Below are 17505 nucleotides of genomic sequence, written 5' to 3' on the forward strand. Positions count from 1 at the left end.
CCCGCCCCTCACCTTAAAACTATGTCCCCTGGTTATTGATCCCTCCACCAAGGGGAAAAGTTCCTTCCTTTCTACCCTATCTATGCCACTCATAACTTTATACACCTCAATCATGTCCCCTCTCAATCTCCTCCGCTCCAGGGAAAATAACCCCTGTCTATCCAATCTCTCCTCATAACTAAAACTCTCCAACCCAAGCAACATCCTGGTAAATCTGCTCTGCACTCTCTCTAGTGCAATCACATCCTTCCTGTAATACGGATTCCAGAACTGCACGCAATACTCTAGCTGTGGCCTAACCAGCGTTTTATACAGTTCCAGCATAACCTCCATGCTCTTATATTCTATGCCTCGGCTAATAAAGGCAAGTATCCCATATGCCTTCTTAACCACCTTATCTACCTGCCCTGCTACCTTAAGGGACCTGTGGACATGCACACCAAGGTCCCTCTGATCCTCGGTACTTCCCAGGGCTCTACCATTCATTGTGCATTCCCGTGCCTTGTTTGTCCTGCCCAAGTGCATCACCTCACACTTATCAGGATTAAATTCAATTTGCCACTGATCAGCACATCTGACCAGCCCGTCTATATCCTCCTATAATCTAAGGATATCTTTCTCACTATTTAACCCCCCACCAATTTTCGTGTCATCCACGAACTTACTGATCAACCCTCCTACATTCAAGTCTAAATCATTTATATATACCACAAACAGCAAGGGACCCAACACAGATCGCTGTGGAACCCCACTGGACACAGACATCCAGTCACAAAAACACCCTTCCACCATCACCCTCTGCTTCCTGTCACTCAGCCAATTCTGGATCCAATTTGCCAAATTGCCTTGGATCCCATGGGCTCTTACCTTCATTATCAGTCTCCCATGCGGGGCCTTATCAAAAGCCTTGCTGAAGTCCAAGTAGACTACGTCAAATGTATTGCCCTCATCTACACACCTGGTCACCTCTTTGAAAAATTCAATCAAATTGGTCAGGCGTGACATCCCCTTAATAAAACTACGCTGATTGTCCTTGATTAATCCCTGCCTCTCCAAGTGTAGATTAATTCTGTCCCTCAGGATTGCTTGCAATAGTTTCCCCACTGCTGGCATTAGACTGACTGGCCTGTAGTCCCTGGTTTACCCCTTCCTCCCTTCTTGAATAATGGTACCACAATGGCTGTCCTCCAGTCCTCTCCTGTGGCCAGAGAGGTATTGAAAATTATTGCCAGCGCCCCTGCTATCTCCTCCCTTGCCTCACTCAACAGCCTGGAATACATTTCATCCGTGCCTGGAGATTTATCTACTTTTAAGCCTGCTAGGCCACTTAGAACCTCCTCCCTTTCTATGTGAATTTCTTTAATTATATCCTTCTGCCTGATTTCCATACCCACGTTGTCCCACTCACTTGTGATCACCGACACAAAGTATTCATTTAGAACCCTACCTATGTCTTCTGGCTCCACACACAAATTACCACTTTGGCCTATTCCCTAGTTATCCTCTTACTCTTAGTGTACTTGTAAAATAACTTTGGATCTTTCTTTATTTTACCTGTCAATGTTTTTTCATGCGCTCTTTTTACTCTCCTAATTTCCTTCTTAAGTTCTCCCCTACACATTCTACACTCCTCTAGGACTTCCGCTGCTTTGAGCCCTCGGTATCTGCCAAAAACCACCCTTTTTCTCTTCATCCAATCCTGTATGCTCCTCAGCATCCAGGGTTCCCTGGATTTGTTGGTCCCACCCTTTGTCTTTACTGGAATATGTTGGCCCTGTACTCTCCCTACTTTCTTCTTGAATGAGTCCCACTGTTCTGGCGCAGATTTACCTAAAAGTAGCTGGTCCTAATCCACTCTGGCCAAATCATATCTGATGTTATTAGAATTGGCCTTCCCCTAATTTAGAACTCTGCTTTCTGGCCCTTCCTTGTCCGTTTCCATAACAACCTTGAATCTAACGGAGTTATGATCACTATCTGCAAAATGCTCCCCCACTGACACCTCTACCACTTGCCTGGCTTCATTCCCTAAAATTAAGTCCAGGACCGCCCCCTCTCTTGCAGGACCTTCTATTTACTGGTTTAAAAAGCTCTCCTGGATGCATTTTAAGAATTCTACTCCCTCTAAACCTATGACTAACCCAGTTAATGTTGGGGAAGTTGAAATTCCCCACTATTACTTCCCTATTATTTTTACACTTCTCTGAAATTTGCCTAAATATCTGCTCTTCTTTTTCTCTCTGACTGTTTGGGGGCCTATAGTACACTCCCAGCAATGTGATTGCACTTTTTTTGTTTTTTAGTTTTACCCACGTGGCTTCATTTGAGGATCCTTCTAAGATGTCATCTCTCCTTACTGCTGTAATTGATTCCTTGATCAATATTGTGATACCCCTCCTCTTTTATTTCCTTCCCTGTCTTGCCTGAAAACCCTACATCCTGGAATATTGAGCTTCCAATCTTGCCCCTCTCTCAACCTGCAATGTCCCTGTGACAGCAATGACATTATATTTCCTATTTATGGTGTATTTGTGGTTGAACACTTGTTTTGAGGAAAGTGGATCCAATATGATCTGACTGTCAACGTATATAGTTGCAATACAATTTTCACCATGTCCATATCATATATTTTTAAGGGTAAAGGTTGATAGAGAAAAAAATTAAATGCAAGGTAAAAGAACTTCCACAGTAAATCACAGACATACAGAAGCTTATTCACATTTACCACTGTACACTGATAAGATTCCAGATCCAGTCATTTTGCATTAGGAATCTCTAACACAAACAGATATCAATAAAACATGTATAATGGAGAAACTCAAATAATTACCTGTCTATTGTTCATATGGAATACAATCTCAAAATTTCAAGGAAATTAATTAGAAAATAAAAGAAACTCTGACAAATATTTTAGGAGTTCCAGGATCATTGAAATTATATAAGATCTGGAGCATAGTAAATATCCTGACAGTCATCAGAAGTTTGAGATGTAAACCTGCAAATTACAGACCAGCTAGCCTAACATCTTTAGTAGGAAAAAAATGTATGAATTATTCTACAGGGGAATACTAGAAATTCTCATCTAAAGAGTGGAGAAGACATGGAGGTAGTTGATTTAGAAGCAATGGGTCACACTTTACTGTCCAGCTGAAATTCTTTTGACGTACTGAGCAAGTAACTAAGCTTATAGATGAGGTCCATCTGTAGATACGTTATAACTTGGAGTTTTAGGAAATATTTAATAATAGGGAGTAAAGACAATAAATAAGGAAAAATTCATTTGGGGTCCATGGCTAGTACTAATCTGTTCACTTATTTATAATGGTTTAGAGGAGAATATATTTTGCATTATTCTAACATAATTTTGTTTTTCACAATATTATAAAATTTTATTTAATATATATTACCCAGGTGACAAAATAGCATGGAGATAGATAAGAAGCAAAATAATCTGAACGAATTATGCAAATGGATATGTGTTTAGCAGAAAATGATAAGCTCTGGATACATGAAATTAAGAACAATTCTAAATAAATAGTGCACACTGAGTAAACTACCTAAAAGCATCTGGCATTCTTGGAATAAGAATGGCACTAAAGATATTAAAGGATTCGTACTCATAAATCATAAGATTTCCTATTCATCGTAAGTGAAATAGAAGTTACATTGCAACTCACCCAAGTTATAGAGTGCCTCAGTAAAAGAGGAATCATTCCGCAAGGCTTCCTTGTAAAACTCAGCTGCTTTCTCATAGTCGCCGCGTGCAAAGACACAGTTTCCTTTATTTGTTAATGCTGCTGGATTATATCGATCAGCATTCATTGCAAGATCTGCATACCGGTCTGCAAGTCCAAAATCATTTTCCTGCACAAACCCAATGAAAATGAATTCCAGTCTGTATTTTCTCCCCCACTTCAATTACAGGAGATTCACAAAAGTCTTCTTTCAAACATAGGGCATACATAAAAAAGTAACATTTTGCACTACTGTCACAATAGAAAAAAAATGCAGGTGCATGACTTTATCATTATAGGTCATGTCAATTCATACCTTTATTTATTGGATTTCCAACAAAGGCTTTTCAATCATTTAAACTCAGTATCCTACACTGAACTAATCCCACCAACAGCAAAATGATGGAAGAAGTCGTCAACAGTGATATCAAACGGCATTTATTCAGCAATAACCTGCACACCGATGCCCAGCTTGGGTTCTGCCACGCCCACTCAGCTCCAGCCCTCATTACAGCCTTAGTCCTATCATGGAAAAATGAGCTGCACTGCACTGCACAAATGTGAGAGTGACTGCCCTCGACATCTAGGCAAAGCAACATTTGACTGAGCCATGGAGCCCTAGCAAAACCGCAGTCAGTGGGAATTGGGGGCAAACCTCTCCACTGAATGGAGTGATACCTAGCACAAAAAAGATGGTTGTGATTGTTGGAGGTCAATCATCTCAGTCCCAGGACATCAGTGCATGTGTTCCACAGGGTATTGTCCTAGGCCCAACCATCTTCAGCTGCTTCATCAATGACCTTCCCGCCATTATAAGGTCGGAAGTGAGGATGTTCGTGGATGTTTGCACAATGTTCAGCACCATTCACGACTCCTCAGATGCTGAATGGTCCGTGCCCATATGCAGCAAGACCTAGACAACATTCAGACTTGGGCTATTAAGTGACAAGTGACATTTGCGCCACACAAGTGCCAGGCAATGACCATCTCCAGAAGTGAGAATCCAACCATTTCCCCTTGACATTCAATGGCATTACCATTGCGGAAGCCCTTATCAACATCCTGGGGGGGGTTACCATTGACCAGAAACTGAACTGGACCAGCCATATAAATACTATGGCTATAAGCACACGTCAGGCGCAGGGAGATTTGCAGAGAGTAACTCACCTCCTGACTCCCCAAAGCCTGTCCACCATCGACACGGCACAAGCCAGGAGTGTGATGGAATACACTCCATTTGCCCGGACGGGTGCAGCTCCAACGGCATTCAGAAGCCTGACGCTATCCAGGACAAAGCATCCCATTTGATCGGTACCCCATACACCACCTTCAACATCCACTCCCTCTACCACAAACACACAGTGGCAGCAGTGTGTACCATCTACAAGATGCACTGTAGCAACTCACCAAAACTCCTTTGACAGCACCTTCCAAACCCATGACCTCTACCACCTAGAAGGACAAGGGCAGCACATGCATGATCAAGATCATCTGCTAAATTTGTGTATTTTGTTTTTATCCGTCCTTGGGATATCAGTGTTACTAGCAAAGCCAGCATTCATTGCCCATCTCTAATTGCCCATGGCTGCCCACACTTGAACTGATCAAATCTTCAGCTGCTTGTTCTATCACCCATAAGTTTAATAACATGAATCTAATCTGCAAATGGCTAATGTGTTCCTGACTTTTTGCTGGCAATTTCTTTTTCTCCTTGCAACAAAATTCATAACATCAGTGGGAACACCAGCACCTGGAAGTTCCCCTCCAAGCCACTCACCATCCTGAATTGGAAATATATCACTGTTCCTTCACTGTCGCTGGGTCAAAATCCTGGAACATCCTCCCTAACATCACTGTGGGTGTACCTGTACCGCATGCACCGCAGCAATTCAAGAAGGCAGCTCACCACCAACTTCTCAAGAGCTATTAGGGATGGCCTAGCCAGCGATGCCCATGTCCCGTTAAAGAATAAAAATAAAACTCTTGGTTAGCCTAAGTAGAAAAGACCAATATCTCCCAAGACAAATATATTTCCAGCATTTGTTGATTATTAAGAAGCATTGCTGGTGATTGTAGAAACTTCCAACTTCCATTATTCCACTCTTTCTCTGCAATGCTGATGGAGAAGGCAATACTGAAAGCATGAACATGGGCAAACATAAATAAAAAGATTGTGGACTCATATTACCTATTGGAAAAGTGTGTTTCACTTTGCGATACCTGAATCTTCAGGATTTTCTTTTGGTTTTATAGAAAAATGTTTTAAATTACAAGTATATCAAGTACTGAAGCGAGGGGAAAAAAACCCAGAAAATGCTGGAAACACTTAGCATATCTGTCAGCATCTGTGGCAAAAGAAACAGAGTTAGCCTTTCAGGTCTGTGACCTTTCATCAGAAAGATCACAGGGCTGAAATGTTGGGCTGGATTTTCCCAGCCCCGTGTAGTTAAGTTGCAGATGAGGAGTGTGGGCACCAGAAAAATAGTGGGGAGCCAAAATGGGAAGGCTCCTCAACACATACCCCCTACAGAGGAACTTTCTCAGAGGCACGGGCACTCTGATTGGCGTGCACCACAAAGTTGGGCAGCCAATTTACATTGTTAAGGCCACAATAAGGAGAGATTTTGCAGGCAACAGAGCGTACATCACTATATGTGGAAGCTGCCAGCTCAATGGAGTCAGCCTCCCTGTGGCAGAGAGGGCAATCGTAACCAAAGGCTCCATCCTCCAAAGGGAGAGCTGTGGGAATTAAAGGAAGCCTCCAGAGCCCCAAAGATCCTTCCAGAGAAGTTTCCCACTAATCCAAGTGTCTTACTGCTTTCCCTCCTCTGATTTATTAATTTAACTTTACACATCCAAGGGCACCTGCACGTTGAGGCACCCTCAATGTCTACCACCTTCCTTAGAAGCGGCCACCTCTCCCCATGGGGCTGGTAAGGCTCTAGAGGGCCAGGAGCATCGGGAGTCTACCCACTAGTCCTTAATAGGAGGCTCCCTCCTGGAATTTCACTGAAGTGCAGGCTCGAGGCCCAATTTAGTCCCAATGTTGGAGTCCCAAAGCCAAGGGGAAAATTCTGCCTATTAACCCTGTTTCTCTCTCCACAGATGCTGCCACACCTGCTGACTATTTCCAGCATTTTCTGTTTTTTATTTCAGATTTCCAGCATCTGTAGTATTTGCTTTCGTATTATTGAACCTGGGATCTTCCTTGTCTATTTGGAACTGTACAATACCAAGTGGTACATCCAATCACTAAGTGAACTGGGAGCATGTAATAATTTTAATAAAACAACACTGAACGATCCACTGTTAATTTACTTGGTCTGTGAATTAACAGGGGAAAAAAAACTATAATACATTGGCTGGTAAATGCTGAATTCCAAATGTGGAATTGCAAGAAGTATGCATAAATGCTTCAATATATGAACTATAGAAAAAACATTTCAAATCTAACACGTTTGTGTTTTGTGTCTGCAAATAAGAAATGCCATAATTATGACCTATTCCAATATTCTTCAACACCTACCAAAAAGTAAAGGAAAGAGAGATTTGTCGCAGCTGCACTCTTAACCCTGCTATCCTTCTTCTCAAACGTTTTTAGGGTCTCCACAGCCTACAAATCAAAAGTAAATTAATAAATTGTCACTTATCTTCCATAAAAACTACTCAAAGCTAAAATGATAAGAAATGGTCTGATAACTAAAAACATTAATTTTATTTCTGATCAAAGAGCAAACCCAGAATTCTGTCTATATGAAATAACAATCTTAGTGCTTAAACAAATATAATTAAATATACAACTGCATTAGAATGGGGATGAAAGCACACATGTGCTAGATTACATAAATTTAAAACTATATTATCTATATTCTGAAACATAACAGCACACATAGAACTGTTCAGTTTACAGATCTTGAAAGAATATTCTCAGCCCATGAATACCAGTTTCACTCTGCTACTTTTAGTTGTATTCCACATTCTGCTTGCTACCCCAACCAATCTATAAAAATAGGAAGTCTCCAAATACTTTTTGAATGTTACCTACTTACTAAAACAGTAGATAGCATGCTACATAGTGTAGAAAATGCTGGAAAAACTCAGCAGGTCTGGCAGCATCTGTGGAAAGAGAAACATTTTCAGTCCGTATGACTTCTTCATTTTATGGTGTCTATCTGGGTGGGCGCATAGGTCCTTAGGATATAATTTACATCCTGAGTTGGATAACCTGATGGCTTATGAATGATGATTCAAGTAATGGTCAGCACCATGAGAGAGATATAAAATACAGTTCACAGGTCTGCTTGCATTTTATTAACTGCGCAAATACAATTGACATGCTGTTTCTGCCAACATCTTCTTACCTTACTTGGGAAAAAAACATAGGACAAAACACATCAGAAACCACTCTGAAAAAGAATCATAGGGACTCAAAATGTTAACTATGTTCCTCTCTCCACAGATGCTGCCAGACCTGTTGAGTTTTTCCAGCATTTTCTATTTTTATTTCAGAATTCTGCATTATTTTGTTTTTATAAGAAATAATTTTGCCTGATATGAAATTAATGTCACATCCACTTTTCTAAGATGTTATACTTATTGTACCCAGCTGAAATGAGAAGAGACTAAGTTATGTAGTCTTCCGTCAACTGGAGCATGCCAACCATACTAAACATATTTAAATAAAGACTGGTCCAACAGCCATAACAGAAAAGTGCCATGGCAATTGAACAAGATTTAAATGTTCTTTAAATTGGAATAATGTCAAAATGTTTTTTTTAGTATCATCAACTCAAGTCATTCTATTTACTGGTCTAGTTGACAATGTTATAAATGCTTCTGAATTTCCAATTTGAATCCCTATGGGTGTCAATAAATTATTGACACTATGAAGAAAGATACAGACTGCCATACCTTTCCAAAATAACCCTCAAAGTGTAAAATCACAGTCAAATGGTATTTATACCCACCTTGTCATACTGTGAGGTGAAACAGAAATACAGATCAAGATTGAAGTGGTGGCAAAAAAAAAAGAAAAGACTAATGATAGAAATAATAGAAATAAAGCTTTTTTAAAGAAAGCACATGCAAGTAGCTGCTACCAGATGGAAAACAGAAAGCATGTAAACAGAAATGTGCACACGTATAGGACTTACCAACATTATTAATAGAGTTTAAAATTAATCCAAGGTTATCGTAAATACTATTTTTACATTGCTAAGTTCTTATCACCTATGATGCTAGAGTTTTGTACAATAATCTAAAAATTAACAAGAGTGAAATAGTGTATGGGTATGTCCTGAAACATAGAATATACTAGGAAATGGAGTCATGCACAAGGCTTTCACTTCTGGGAATTGGATTCAAATCCAGACTATACTGATGCTATGAAGTCTCTGCCTGCTGGCTGCTATTACATGAAATGAGATTAACTGTCTTAACTTAGCTTTGAGTAAACATAAGTCAACAACATTGTACAGCTCCTAATTTGGCAATATTAGTACTTAATTGACACTCTTACTCAGTGAAGCCACTTGCCAACTCAAGTGCTGGAATTCAGGCACATTGTTGGAGAAAAGTAGAAAAGACTTTACTGTGCAACTAATTTTGCTGTATTGCTGAAAACAAGCTTCTTTTTCAAAGCTTTTCATCATGCACTCATCAGGACAATTTGCAAGAATACCAAATGTAAAGGGAACAACAATTTGTATTATATGAGAAAAGAGTGTTGATTGTTGGTAAATGGACTCTGATTGATAAAGGTGTTACCATGGAGAATGCACCAATTGATGATGACTGATAGTTAACTGCCAAGCATGTTTGAAATATAAACCAGGCAGCTTGACTCTGATTGGTTAAGGCATTGCCTTGAGGAATGAACCAGCATATGGCTGTCACTTATTTTGTTCAGCTGAAACAGGCACAATGCGTGTACATGTTCTTTCTGTCTGCAAAAAACATGGCCCTGTGTATTAATATATGTAGTTTTCTTTTTTTCAGCAACACTCAAGTTCTGTACTGCTAAGTGACTCATTTTGTTGCATTCAACTTAAGATTGCTTGATGCTAACACTGCATATTAGATTTTTGTCTCCACTATGGAGTTGGTAAAAAAAAAATCACACATTATTTATGAAGCTTGCTTAATTTTCGTTCTACTAAAATGAATGTAATGAAATTCAGACATGTTATGAAAAGCATAGGCAATCTGCCCACCAGATTACTGCCCAGATGGTGGATGAAAGTATACTTCTGGGTGTACACAGTTAAGTGTCCCATTTCCCAGGACTAACTTGTAACATCACCCAAGAACAAAAATTGTCACACACATGAAAAAATATTGTAAAAAGGTTGTACGCTCAAACAGAAAGGCATTATAAAAAGACAGCTGGTTTGATCAGGTGGTTGCAAGTGGATCCTTGAGTGGGTGGTTCAAATCCTACTGCAGGACATGAGCACATGTCCAAGGTGACACTTCATTCTTTGTACTGCAGTCTTTCCGAAAATACTTTAAGCCATTTGTCTATTCAAGTGGCCATAAAAGATCCAATGACATAATTCCATTGAAATAAATGTCAATGAAAATCAACAGTTTATTTAATAAGCAGCTGATCTACAATACCAATTATATATATATACCCGGGCGCTAAGATGAAAATCCAACGCTATGTATTTCTGAATTTGTATTGTTAACCTAGCATTCAGAGATACAAAAGCAGTTAAATAACCCTAACTGTGAAATTTTAGTTGTGCTACTGGAAGCTGCACTATGGTCACCTCTACCTATGCTTCTCCTATAATTTAATTCGTGATATAACATAAACTCCACTAAAATTCTTAGGGTGGAATTTTCGGTGCCCACTGGCATTGGGCGTGATCGGTGGCGTGAACAGACAATACGGTGCAATTGGTTTTACAAAGGCAGGAAACCAGTTTGCAATCATCCACTCGGCCCTCTGACAGCGGGCCGCATTTCTCACCATTGGACATCAGGAACCTCATTGTAATACATCAGCATATCATTATCAGGCCAGCCCGCTGGAATTGTCGAAGCGACTCGTGGCAGGGGGTGTTAAGGGCAGCCCTGCCATTGAGGTGACCAGTGACGGGAGGGATTAAGGACAGCTCTGCTTTGAGGTGACTGTTGGCAAGGGGGGCAAGGTCAGTGCTGCCATTGAGGTGACTCATGGTGAGGGGGAGGGGCAAGGGCAGCCCGGCCATTGAATATAGCGCACAAGCATTCAGGGTGGGGGGTAGGGTGGGTGAGGGAAGCAGCCACGCATTAGGGAAACCTGTATAAAGTGACCATTCCTCTGAAAACTGAGACAGTTTAGGCGCAGCCACATTGATATGATTGGAATCGGGCTCCTAGCTTATCTGCCCACTCAAGCAACACAGAGGCATCAAAGAGCCACCAAGTGCTCCAGAGTTTTCCCCCAACCCCAGCACTGACTGCAAATTCATCAGCATTTTAGTGGACTGCAGAACAGTTGGACAACTGCACATGTTATACAAACTCCTTGCTAAAGCTGGCCATGGAGCAGTCACTTCTGGAGGCTTTCACAGCCCCATGCAATGCCAGTATCCCAGTTTGGACCACTCTTCCCCCATGGTTCAAGCTAATAAGGGCAGCCATACAGCGCACTAATCTCTGGCAACCCAAGTGGTGGCCAGCACTCTCCAGGAAGCATTAGGGGACTGTCACACTTAACCAGGACAGGTTCTTAGTACATCCATGCTAACCAAGTATTTCTCTCTTTCATCCTGCAGGAGGAATACGTCAGGATCACAGAGCCTGGTGAACTATTTGTATGCCTGATGGCTACAGAGTGCAAAGACGACAGAGGAGAGAACGACTGAGGCTCCTGGTTGAAGGGAGACAGGAGCAGCAACCTCAGGAAGAAAAGGCAGCTGGGGCTTCCTCACATGTCACCCAAGAGCCACAGCGAGCCAATGCAGACTGGTGCCTAGCGCCACACAGGGTCTATAGACGCTGCTTTCATTTCTGAAGATGACCGAGAACCAGTGTCGCCGAAGACTATGCACATCTAGGGAACTGGTTGGTCACATCTTCCAGCTACTGCAGGATTTGGTGCCACGGGGACATGGAATCCATTGCCAGTGGCCATGAAAGTGACTGCAGCACTCAATTTCTATGCTAGTGGCTCCTTTCAGGGCTCCACAGGTGACCTGTGGAATCTCACAAACCTCCACCCACAAATGCATCAATGAGGTCACAGATGCCATCTTTGCAGGGGCACACAGCTATATGCATTTTGCCCAGAACCAGAACAGCCAGGATGCAAGAGTGATTGGATTCACCCAGAACTCGGGTTTCCCACAGGTTCAAGGTGCAATCAACTGTAGTCACGTGGCCCTCAGATCTCTGTCGCAACATGCGACATACTACATCAACCACAAGGGATTCCATTCGCTGAATGTGGAGCTGGTGTGCAACGCTGGTGTGCAACCAGCAGAAACACATCCTGCAGATGTGCGCAGTTTCCAGAGAGTGTGCATGATGGCTATATCCTCAGACAGTCAAAGATTGCTAAAGTCTTCCAGGGTCCACAGAAACTGGAGGAGTGGCTCCTTGGGGACAAGGGCTACCCACAGAGGCCATAGTTGATGACACCTGTGCAGCGGCCTCAGATTGCAGCAGAGCGACAGTATAGTGAGGCTCATGATGCAGCTCACAACTTGGTGGAGCAGACGATCGGAATGCTGAGGATGAGGTTCCAGTGCCTGGACCGGTCTAGTGGAGCCCTGCAATACAGTCCGCAGAGGGTGTCTTGCATTGTCGTCATCTGCTGTGCCTTTTACAACCTGGCGCTGCAACGGGGGCACGAGCGGGCTGAGGAGGAGATGGAGGAGCTGCATGTCTCCTCTGATGAGGATGCTGACAACGGAGATGAGGGTGAGGAGGTCCTTGGAAGTGACGATGAAGGGGATGAGGCCCTTGCACTGACTTGACAAGGCAGGCTTGCTCGAGAGGCCCTCATAGCTGCTAGATTTGTGGGGGATGATGACAGGGAAACCTGTATAAAGTGAGCATTCCTCTGAAAACTTAGACAGTTTAGGCGCAGCCACATTGATATGATTGGGATCAGGCTCCTAGCTTATCTGCCTACTCAAGCAACGCAGAGGAATCAAAGAGCCACCAAGTGCTCCAGAGTTTTCCCCCACCACCAGCACAGACTGCAAATTCATCAGCATTTTAGTGGACTGCAGAACAGTTGGACGACTGCACATGTTATACAAACTCCTTGCTAAAGCTGGCCACGTAAAGAGGTGACCCAATGGACCCTTACAATGCATCCAGTCTGGCTTATGGCAGCACCAAAACCCTCTGTGAAAATGCTCCTGTCATAGAGACCCTAATAGTTACTCGATTGCAGGAGGATGATGACAACAACATGCAGTGAGCACACTGCATAAATCTTCACATAGCCTCTGAGGATGTCTGACTCCTCTCTGGCCAAGGGCAGATCACTTGCGCTTGGTGATCAGGGTCATATCATAGAGACGCAGCCATGAAACTTTAGAAGCATCTGATCCTCTGCCTTCAGCACCTGAGCCCTTCAGGAGCACAGCATCAGTGGTTACAGATGCTGAAGAGATGGGGGCCAGCCCTTCCTTAAAGGTTCTGAGAGCACACCGTGAGAATGAGAGAACTCTGTAGTGCCTGCCCACTACATTCCGGCAGCAATGACAAGCACCATCAAGACGCAGAATCAGTAATGTGTCCAGGGAGTGTGAGGCTGGACCATCACTTTGGTCTGAAGGCTGCACAGAGCATAGGGAAGAGACCCTGGACTGAGACACCTGACTTTAGGTTGTGCAGAAAGATTTCACATCTGAGTGATAAGAACACTGCTCATCAGAACAAGGAGCCATAGGCAGGGAGACATTCTTGGGAGTTTATTGACAATAGTGAACAGTATATACAAGTGATGCTCAGGCTGTGCAACTAATTCTCCAAACTTTCCTAAGCCTGCCGTTATGTCTTGGTGCTCCCCACATATCCACAGCAGAAGTGGAGGCAGCCTGCTGACTGCGACACCTTGTCTGTGATCACCTTGGAGGGCATCCTCTGGAGGCCCAAGACTTGGAGGGCCCCGGCCTGCTTTCAGTGTCCTGCTGGGTGGCAGTGGCACACTCCTCGGCCTGTGGAGATGGAGCTGCTGAGGTCACAGGAAGAGAGGAGTCAGATAGCTTGGACACACTTGGCATCATCTGGATGGGCTCCAGAGTGTGCTGATCCTCCTCTCTATGGGTGCCCCAGGCTGACTGCTTGAGGAGCAGGGGTAGCTGGAGTGAGATTGAGCTGCCTGGCACCCCTCTCACTTTTGGAGGCCAACTATGCCATCAGCGATGGAGTAGAGCCTGCACAGCAGTGTGGGAGCAAAGTCCTGGACCAAGGTCTCCAAGGTGGCTACCATCCTACCAGTGTTGACCTCAGCGCCAGCATGCTATTGCACTATCACCTCAGAATGAAGGCAGATGGACTCCTCCATCGTGTTTGCAATCTGACATCCCTTCCTGATGTTCCCGAGTCTGCCTCCGCAGCTCCAGCAACCAAGACATAACCGAGTCCAGAGGCTTGTTATTTGAATCGGACTCAGCAAAGTTGTGGCCTCCAGCAGTCCTTAGAGTGCCAGAAACCTGGGAAGTCCCTGTCTCCATCCACAGTGGATGGGACAGTGCAATGCGCACACCAGATTGTGATCCCGGGGCTATTCTAAAGCTGGGTGCCACCAAGGTATTGGATGTGTCTCTGCACTGGTAGAGGGTGCGGGTGAGTGTTGTAATGGGACATCAGGGAGGGTGCCACCAGATTCCTCTTCAGTGGTTTCTTCAGGGCTTGACTGGAGGCCCTGGGTCATGGACTCCATTGGCCGTTTGGCAGATGTGCCTACAAAAGCAGGGGGATATAATTAGTGCATGGCAGTGGCCTGTGAAACAGGACCCATCACTCACAGCATGGTTGCCTGGTGGATGTTGTACTGCTGGACCCTCACTGATGAGAAGAGTGACTTATCTTGGCAGAAGGGAGGAGATCATTCATCCTCTTGCGGCACTGGGTGGCTGTTCTCTTTTGAAGGGTGTTGGCATTGACCACTGCTGCTACTGCTTCCCAAGTGTTGTTAGTGCTGTTGCTGCCCATCCTGCAGCCAGTATGGGGATAGAGGACATCCCGGCGGGCCTCCATGGCATCCAAAAGGGGCTCAAGGGACGCACTGCTGAACCTGGGGGTTGCAGTTTTCTTCAATTTCAAGACCATGTCTTCTTTGCAGCAGTGGTGGTCTGAAGCACTGAGATGTATGCTTGCGGCTGGATTTTAAATATGGCAGCAGACAGGGTGGGTGAAACGATATGTATCCCGGGAGTGCGTAAATAATGTGGCAGGTTTGGAATGATAGGGCGTGAAAACCTGCCATCGCACTGCTGCACTTAGTGCAAATCTGGGATGATTCCGCCTTTAATGACTTTCTGTTAGACTTAGTTCCATGGCTGTATCCTTCTGTGTTTTAATAAGAGATGTGGCATATACAATAAAGCTCTTTTCTATAATCATACTGTCACCACAATTTTAAAATAAACAAATGATCTGCAACATATATAGCAATGGCTTGCAAAAACTCATTTTCAATGGTCCATTTTAATTGACACTTGACCACAAAAGTCATTGTGAACAGAATCTAAATTTGGAACCTTTTCATTGAACCTAAGCAATTAGACGAAAGAGACACTTCAGGATAGTGGACAAAAGGGACACTTCAGCAGCTGAAGTATGAGATCAAAAAGGCTGACCCAGAAAACTAGCAACAACCTATATAAAGCTGACACAGTTCAAAAGTCTGACAGCTCAAGAGTAGTCCTGACATGTGAAGTAAGTGTTTATTATGGGCTTTGTGGTACATATACAGGTTATTTCTTCAATGAATTAAAGGAGCAACAAAATATATACACAAAAGTCAAAGGCCAAATTTAAATGTTGAAAGCATAAAATTGGTGGTGTATTCTGATTATTTTTTTTATCTACATTGATACTGTTAAGTGACCCAAACTTGCAGTGTCGTTGGACGGAGGTTGGGAACTACAGGTCCCAGCATGCCCCAGGAGTTTCCGCACATGCGCAGATCGTGAGCGGGCTGTGCAAGTACAGTTCAGCGTTTGGAGTTCTTCTGGCTGAGGACAAGGGCCCAGTGAATCTGCGTGAGAAACAAAACGGCACGAGGACCCTGATCACGGGACCTAGCAGTCAGGTATTATTCCGGAAATGAATCCCGGACAGGGACAGGGTGAGGAGACAGGGGGAGGAGTCAGGGAGAGGGCCCTGAAAGAGGAAGAAAGAACTGGGGAAGGGGTCATCAGGAGGAGAAGACCACCGGTAGGAACCACTGGGGTGTGGAGCAAAGGACCTTCAAGTAGTAAAAGTTCTGCAGTTGGCAGGCTTCAAATTGTGAAGGCTCAGGAGATCTGAGAAGACAGCAGATGTTTGTGATTATGTGCTGCGGACCGTTAATGCAAAGGTAACCCTTTGAAGCAGTAGCATTCTGTCCAGTGAGATTAAGCTGGTGCTAGTGTGCAAACTTGGAAATCCAGGGGAAAGGGAGTCTTGGAAGATGAGATTGAAACCCTTCAAGGTGAGCAGTGGCTGAGGCAAAAAAGTCAAAGCAACTTTTGGAGAGAATTCCAAGGCTAGATCTTTGAAAGGGAAGAGTGAAGACTTGCAATTCCTTATAAGGGAGACAAAATTTTAACAAGATTATGTAACTCAGTGAACGCTGACATCTAGGCGGGTTGCTGAGAAATTTGTGGGATCTGTCTTGGTTGCATCTGCCATTTATTGTGCAGTATAGTGTGTTCAACCACAGTTGGCCTGTTGATTCATATGTACCTCATCTTAACCCTGAATGTTAGAGTAAAAGATAGATATTGCAAATTGTTTAATCTATCTGACCTTGTATAATAAAGTTTATTTTATTTGTTCAAAAACCATGGAACCTTGTGGCTTTATTCTCTTAGTAAGTGTCTTGAAACTCAAACTTTGTCTACTTTAAATAAAAAGTTACTGTTCCCTTGGCAGATAATAACATAAATTTGGGGATCTGGTCCAGGATCATAGCAATACTTCAAAAATTGCTAGATTTTTAAACCAATAAAAAAAGGAACAAATGACCTTATAGTTACTGTAACAGTAACTCTCCCACTTTTAACAATACACACATTCCCCCATACCCCAAATACTCTTGCTCACCAAGGCACTCTACCCCCTTTGGACTCAGTTCTCTATGTTCTGTCCAACTCCCTACCCTTTCATGGAGATACTCTCTTCTTTTATAACATCCCCAGTTTGTACTAGCCTCACCAACAAAGTTAGTAGTCTTTCTCCATTCTTTTGGTCATGCTCAACTTGCCTCTTTTCACCACCTCAAAGTGCTACTCAGAAAGGCTTCTCTGAACTTTTCCCCAACGAAAACACGGCTCTTTATTTGGCCTCCTCTCTCTTTCCCTTTATTACCATCTATCCCTCCACTTCATTGCCACCCACTTCCCACCCTCTCTCCATAATTTCTCTCTTCTTTCTCCTTTTCATTGCTAAAGATTTCTCCTTGATTGCCATCCATTTAGTCTTTTCATTTTCAACCATTTTGCAAGATGGTTGTAGATGAGAAAAGGTATTAGATAAACATCATAAAATACTCTTGCAGCATCCAATTGTTTCTTAAAGGATTCCAGGACTTTTGTCTTCATCACTCTTCCCTGAA

General features: G+C 43.2%; 1 protein-coding gene across 1 annotated transcript in view; it reads right to left on the reverse strand.

Moving 5' to 3' along the window:
* The window catches only part of ift88 (intraflagellar transport 88 homolog), a 137989-nt gene that overhangs the window by 55056 nt on the left and 65428 nt on the right, over window positions 1-17505 (reverse strand). Inside the window, exons 16-17 of the mRNA XM_041199430.1 lie at window positions 7261-7347; window positions 3678-3864 (exon numbers count right to left, since the gene is read on the reverse strand). Coding sequence (XP_041055364.1) covers window positions 3678-3864; window positions 7261-7347 — 274 coding nt within the window. The remainder of the gene's footprint in view (window positions 1-3677; window positions 3865-7260; window positions 7348-17505) is intronic.

This window comes from Carcharodon carcharias, chromosome 11 (assembly GCF_017639515.1).
Source record: "Carcharodon carcharias isolate sCarCar2 chromosome 11, sCarCar2.pri, whole genome shotgun sequence".
NCBI classification, from domain to species: Eukaryota; Metazoa; Chordata; class Chondrichthyes; order Lamniformes; family Lamnidae; genus Carcharodon; species Carcharodon carcharias.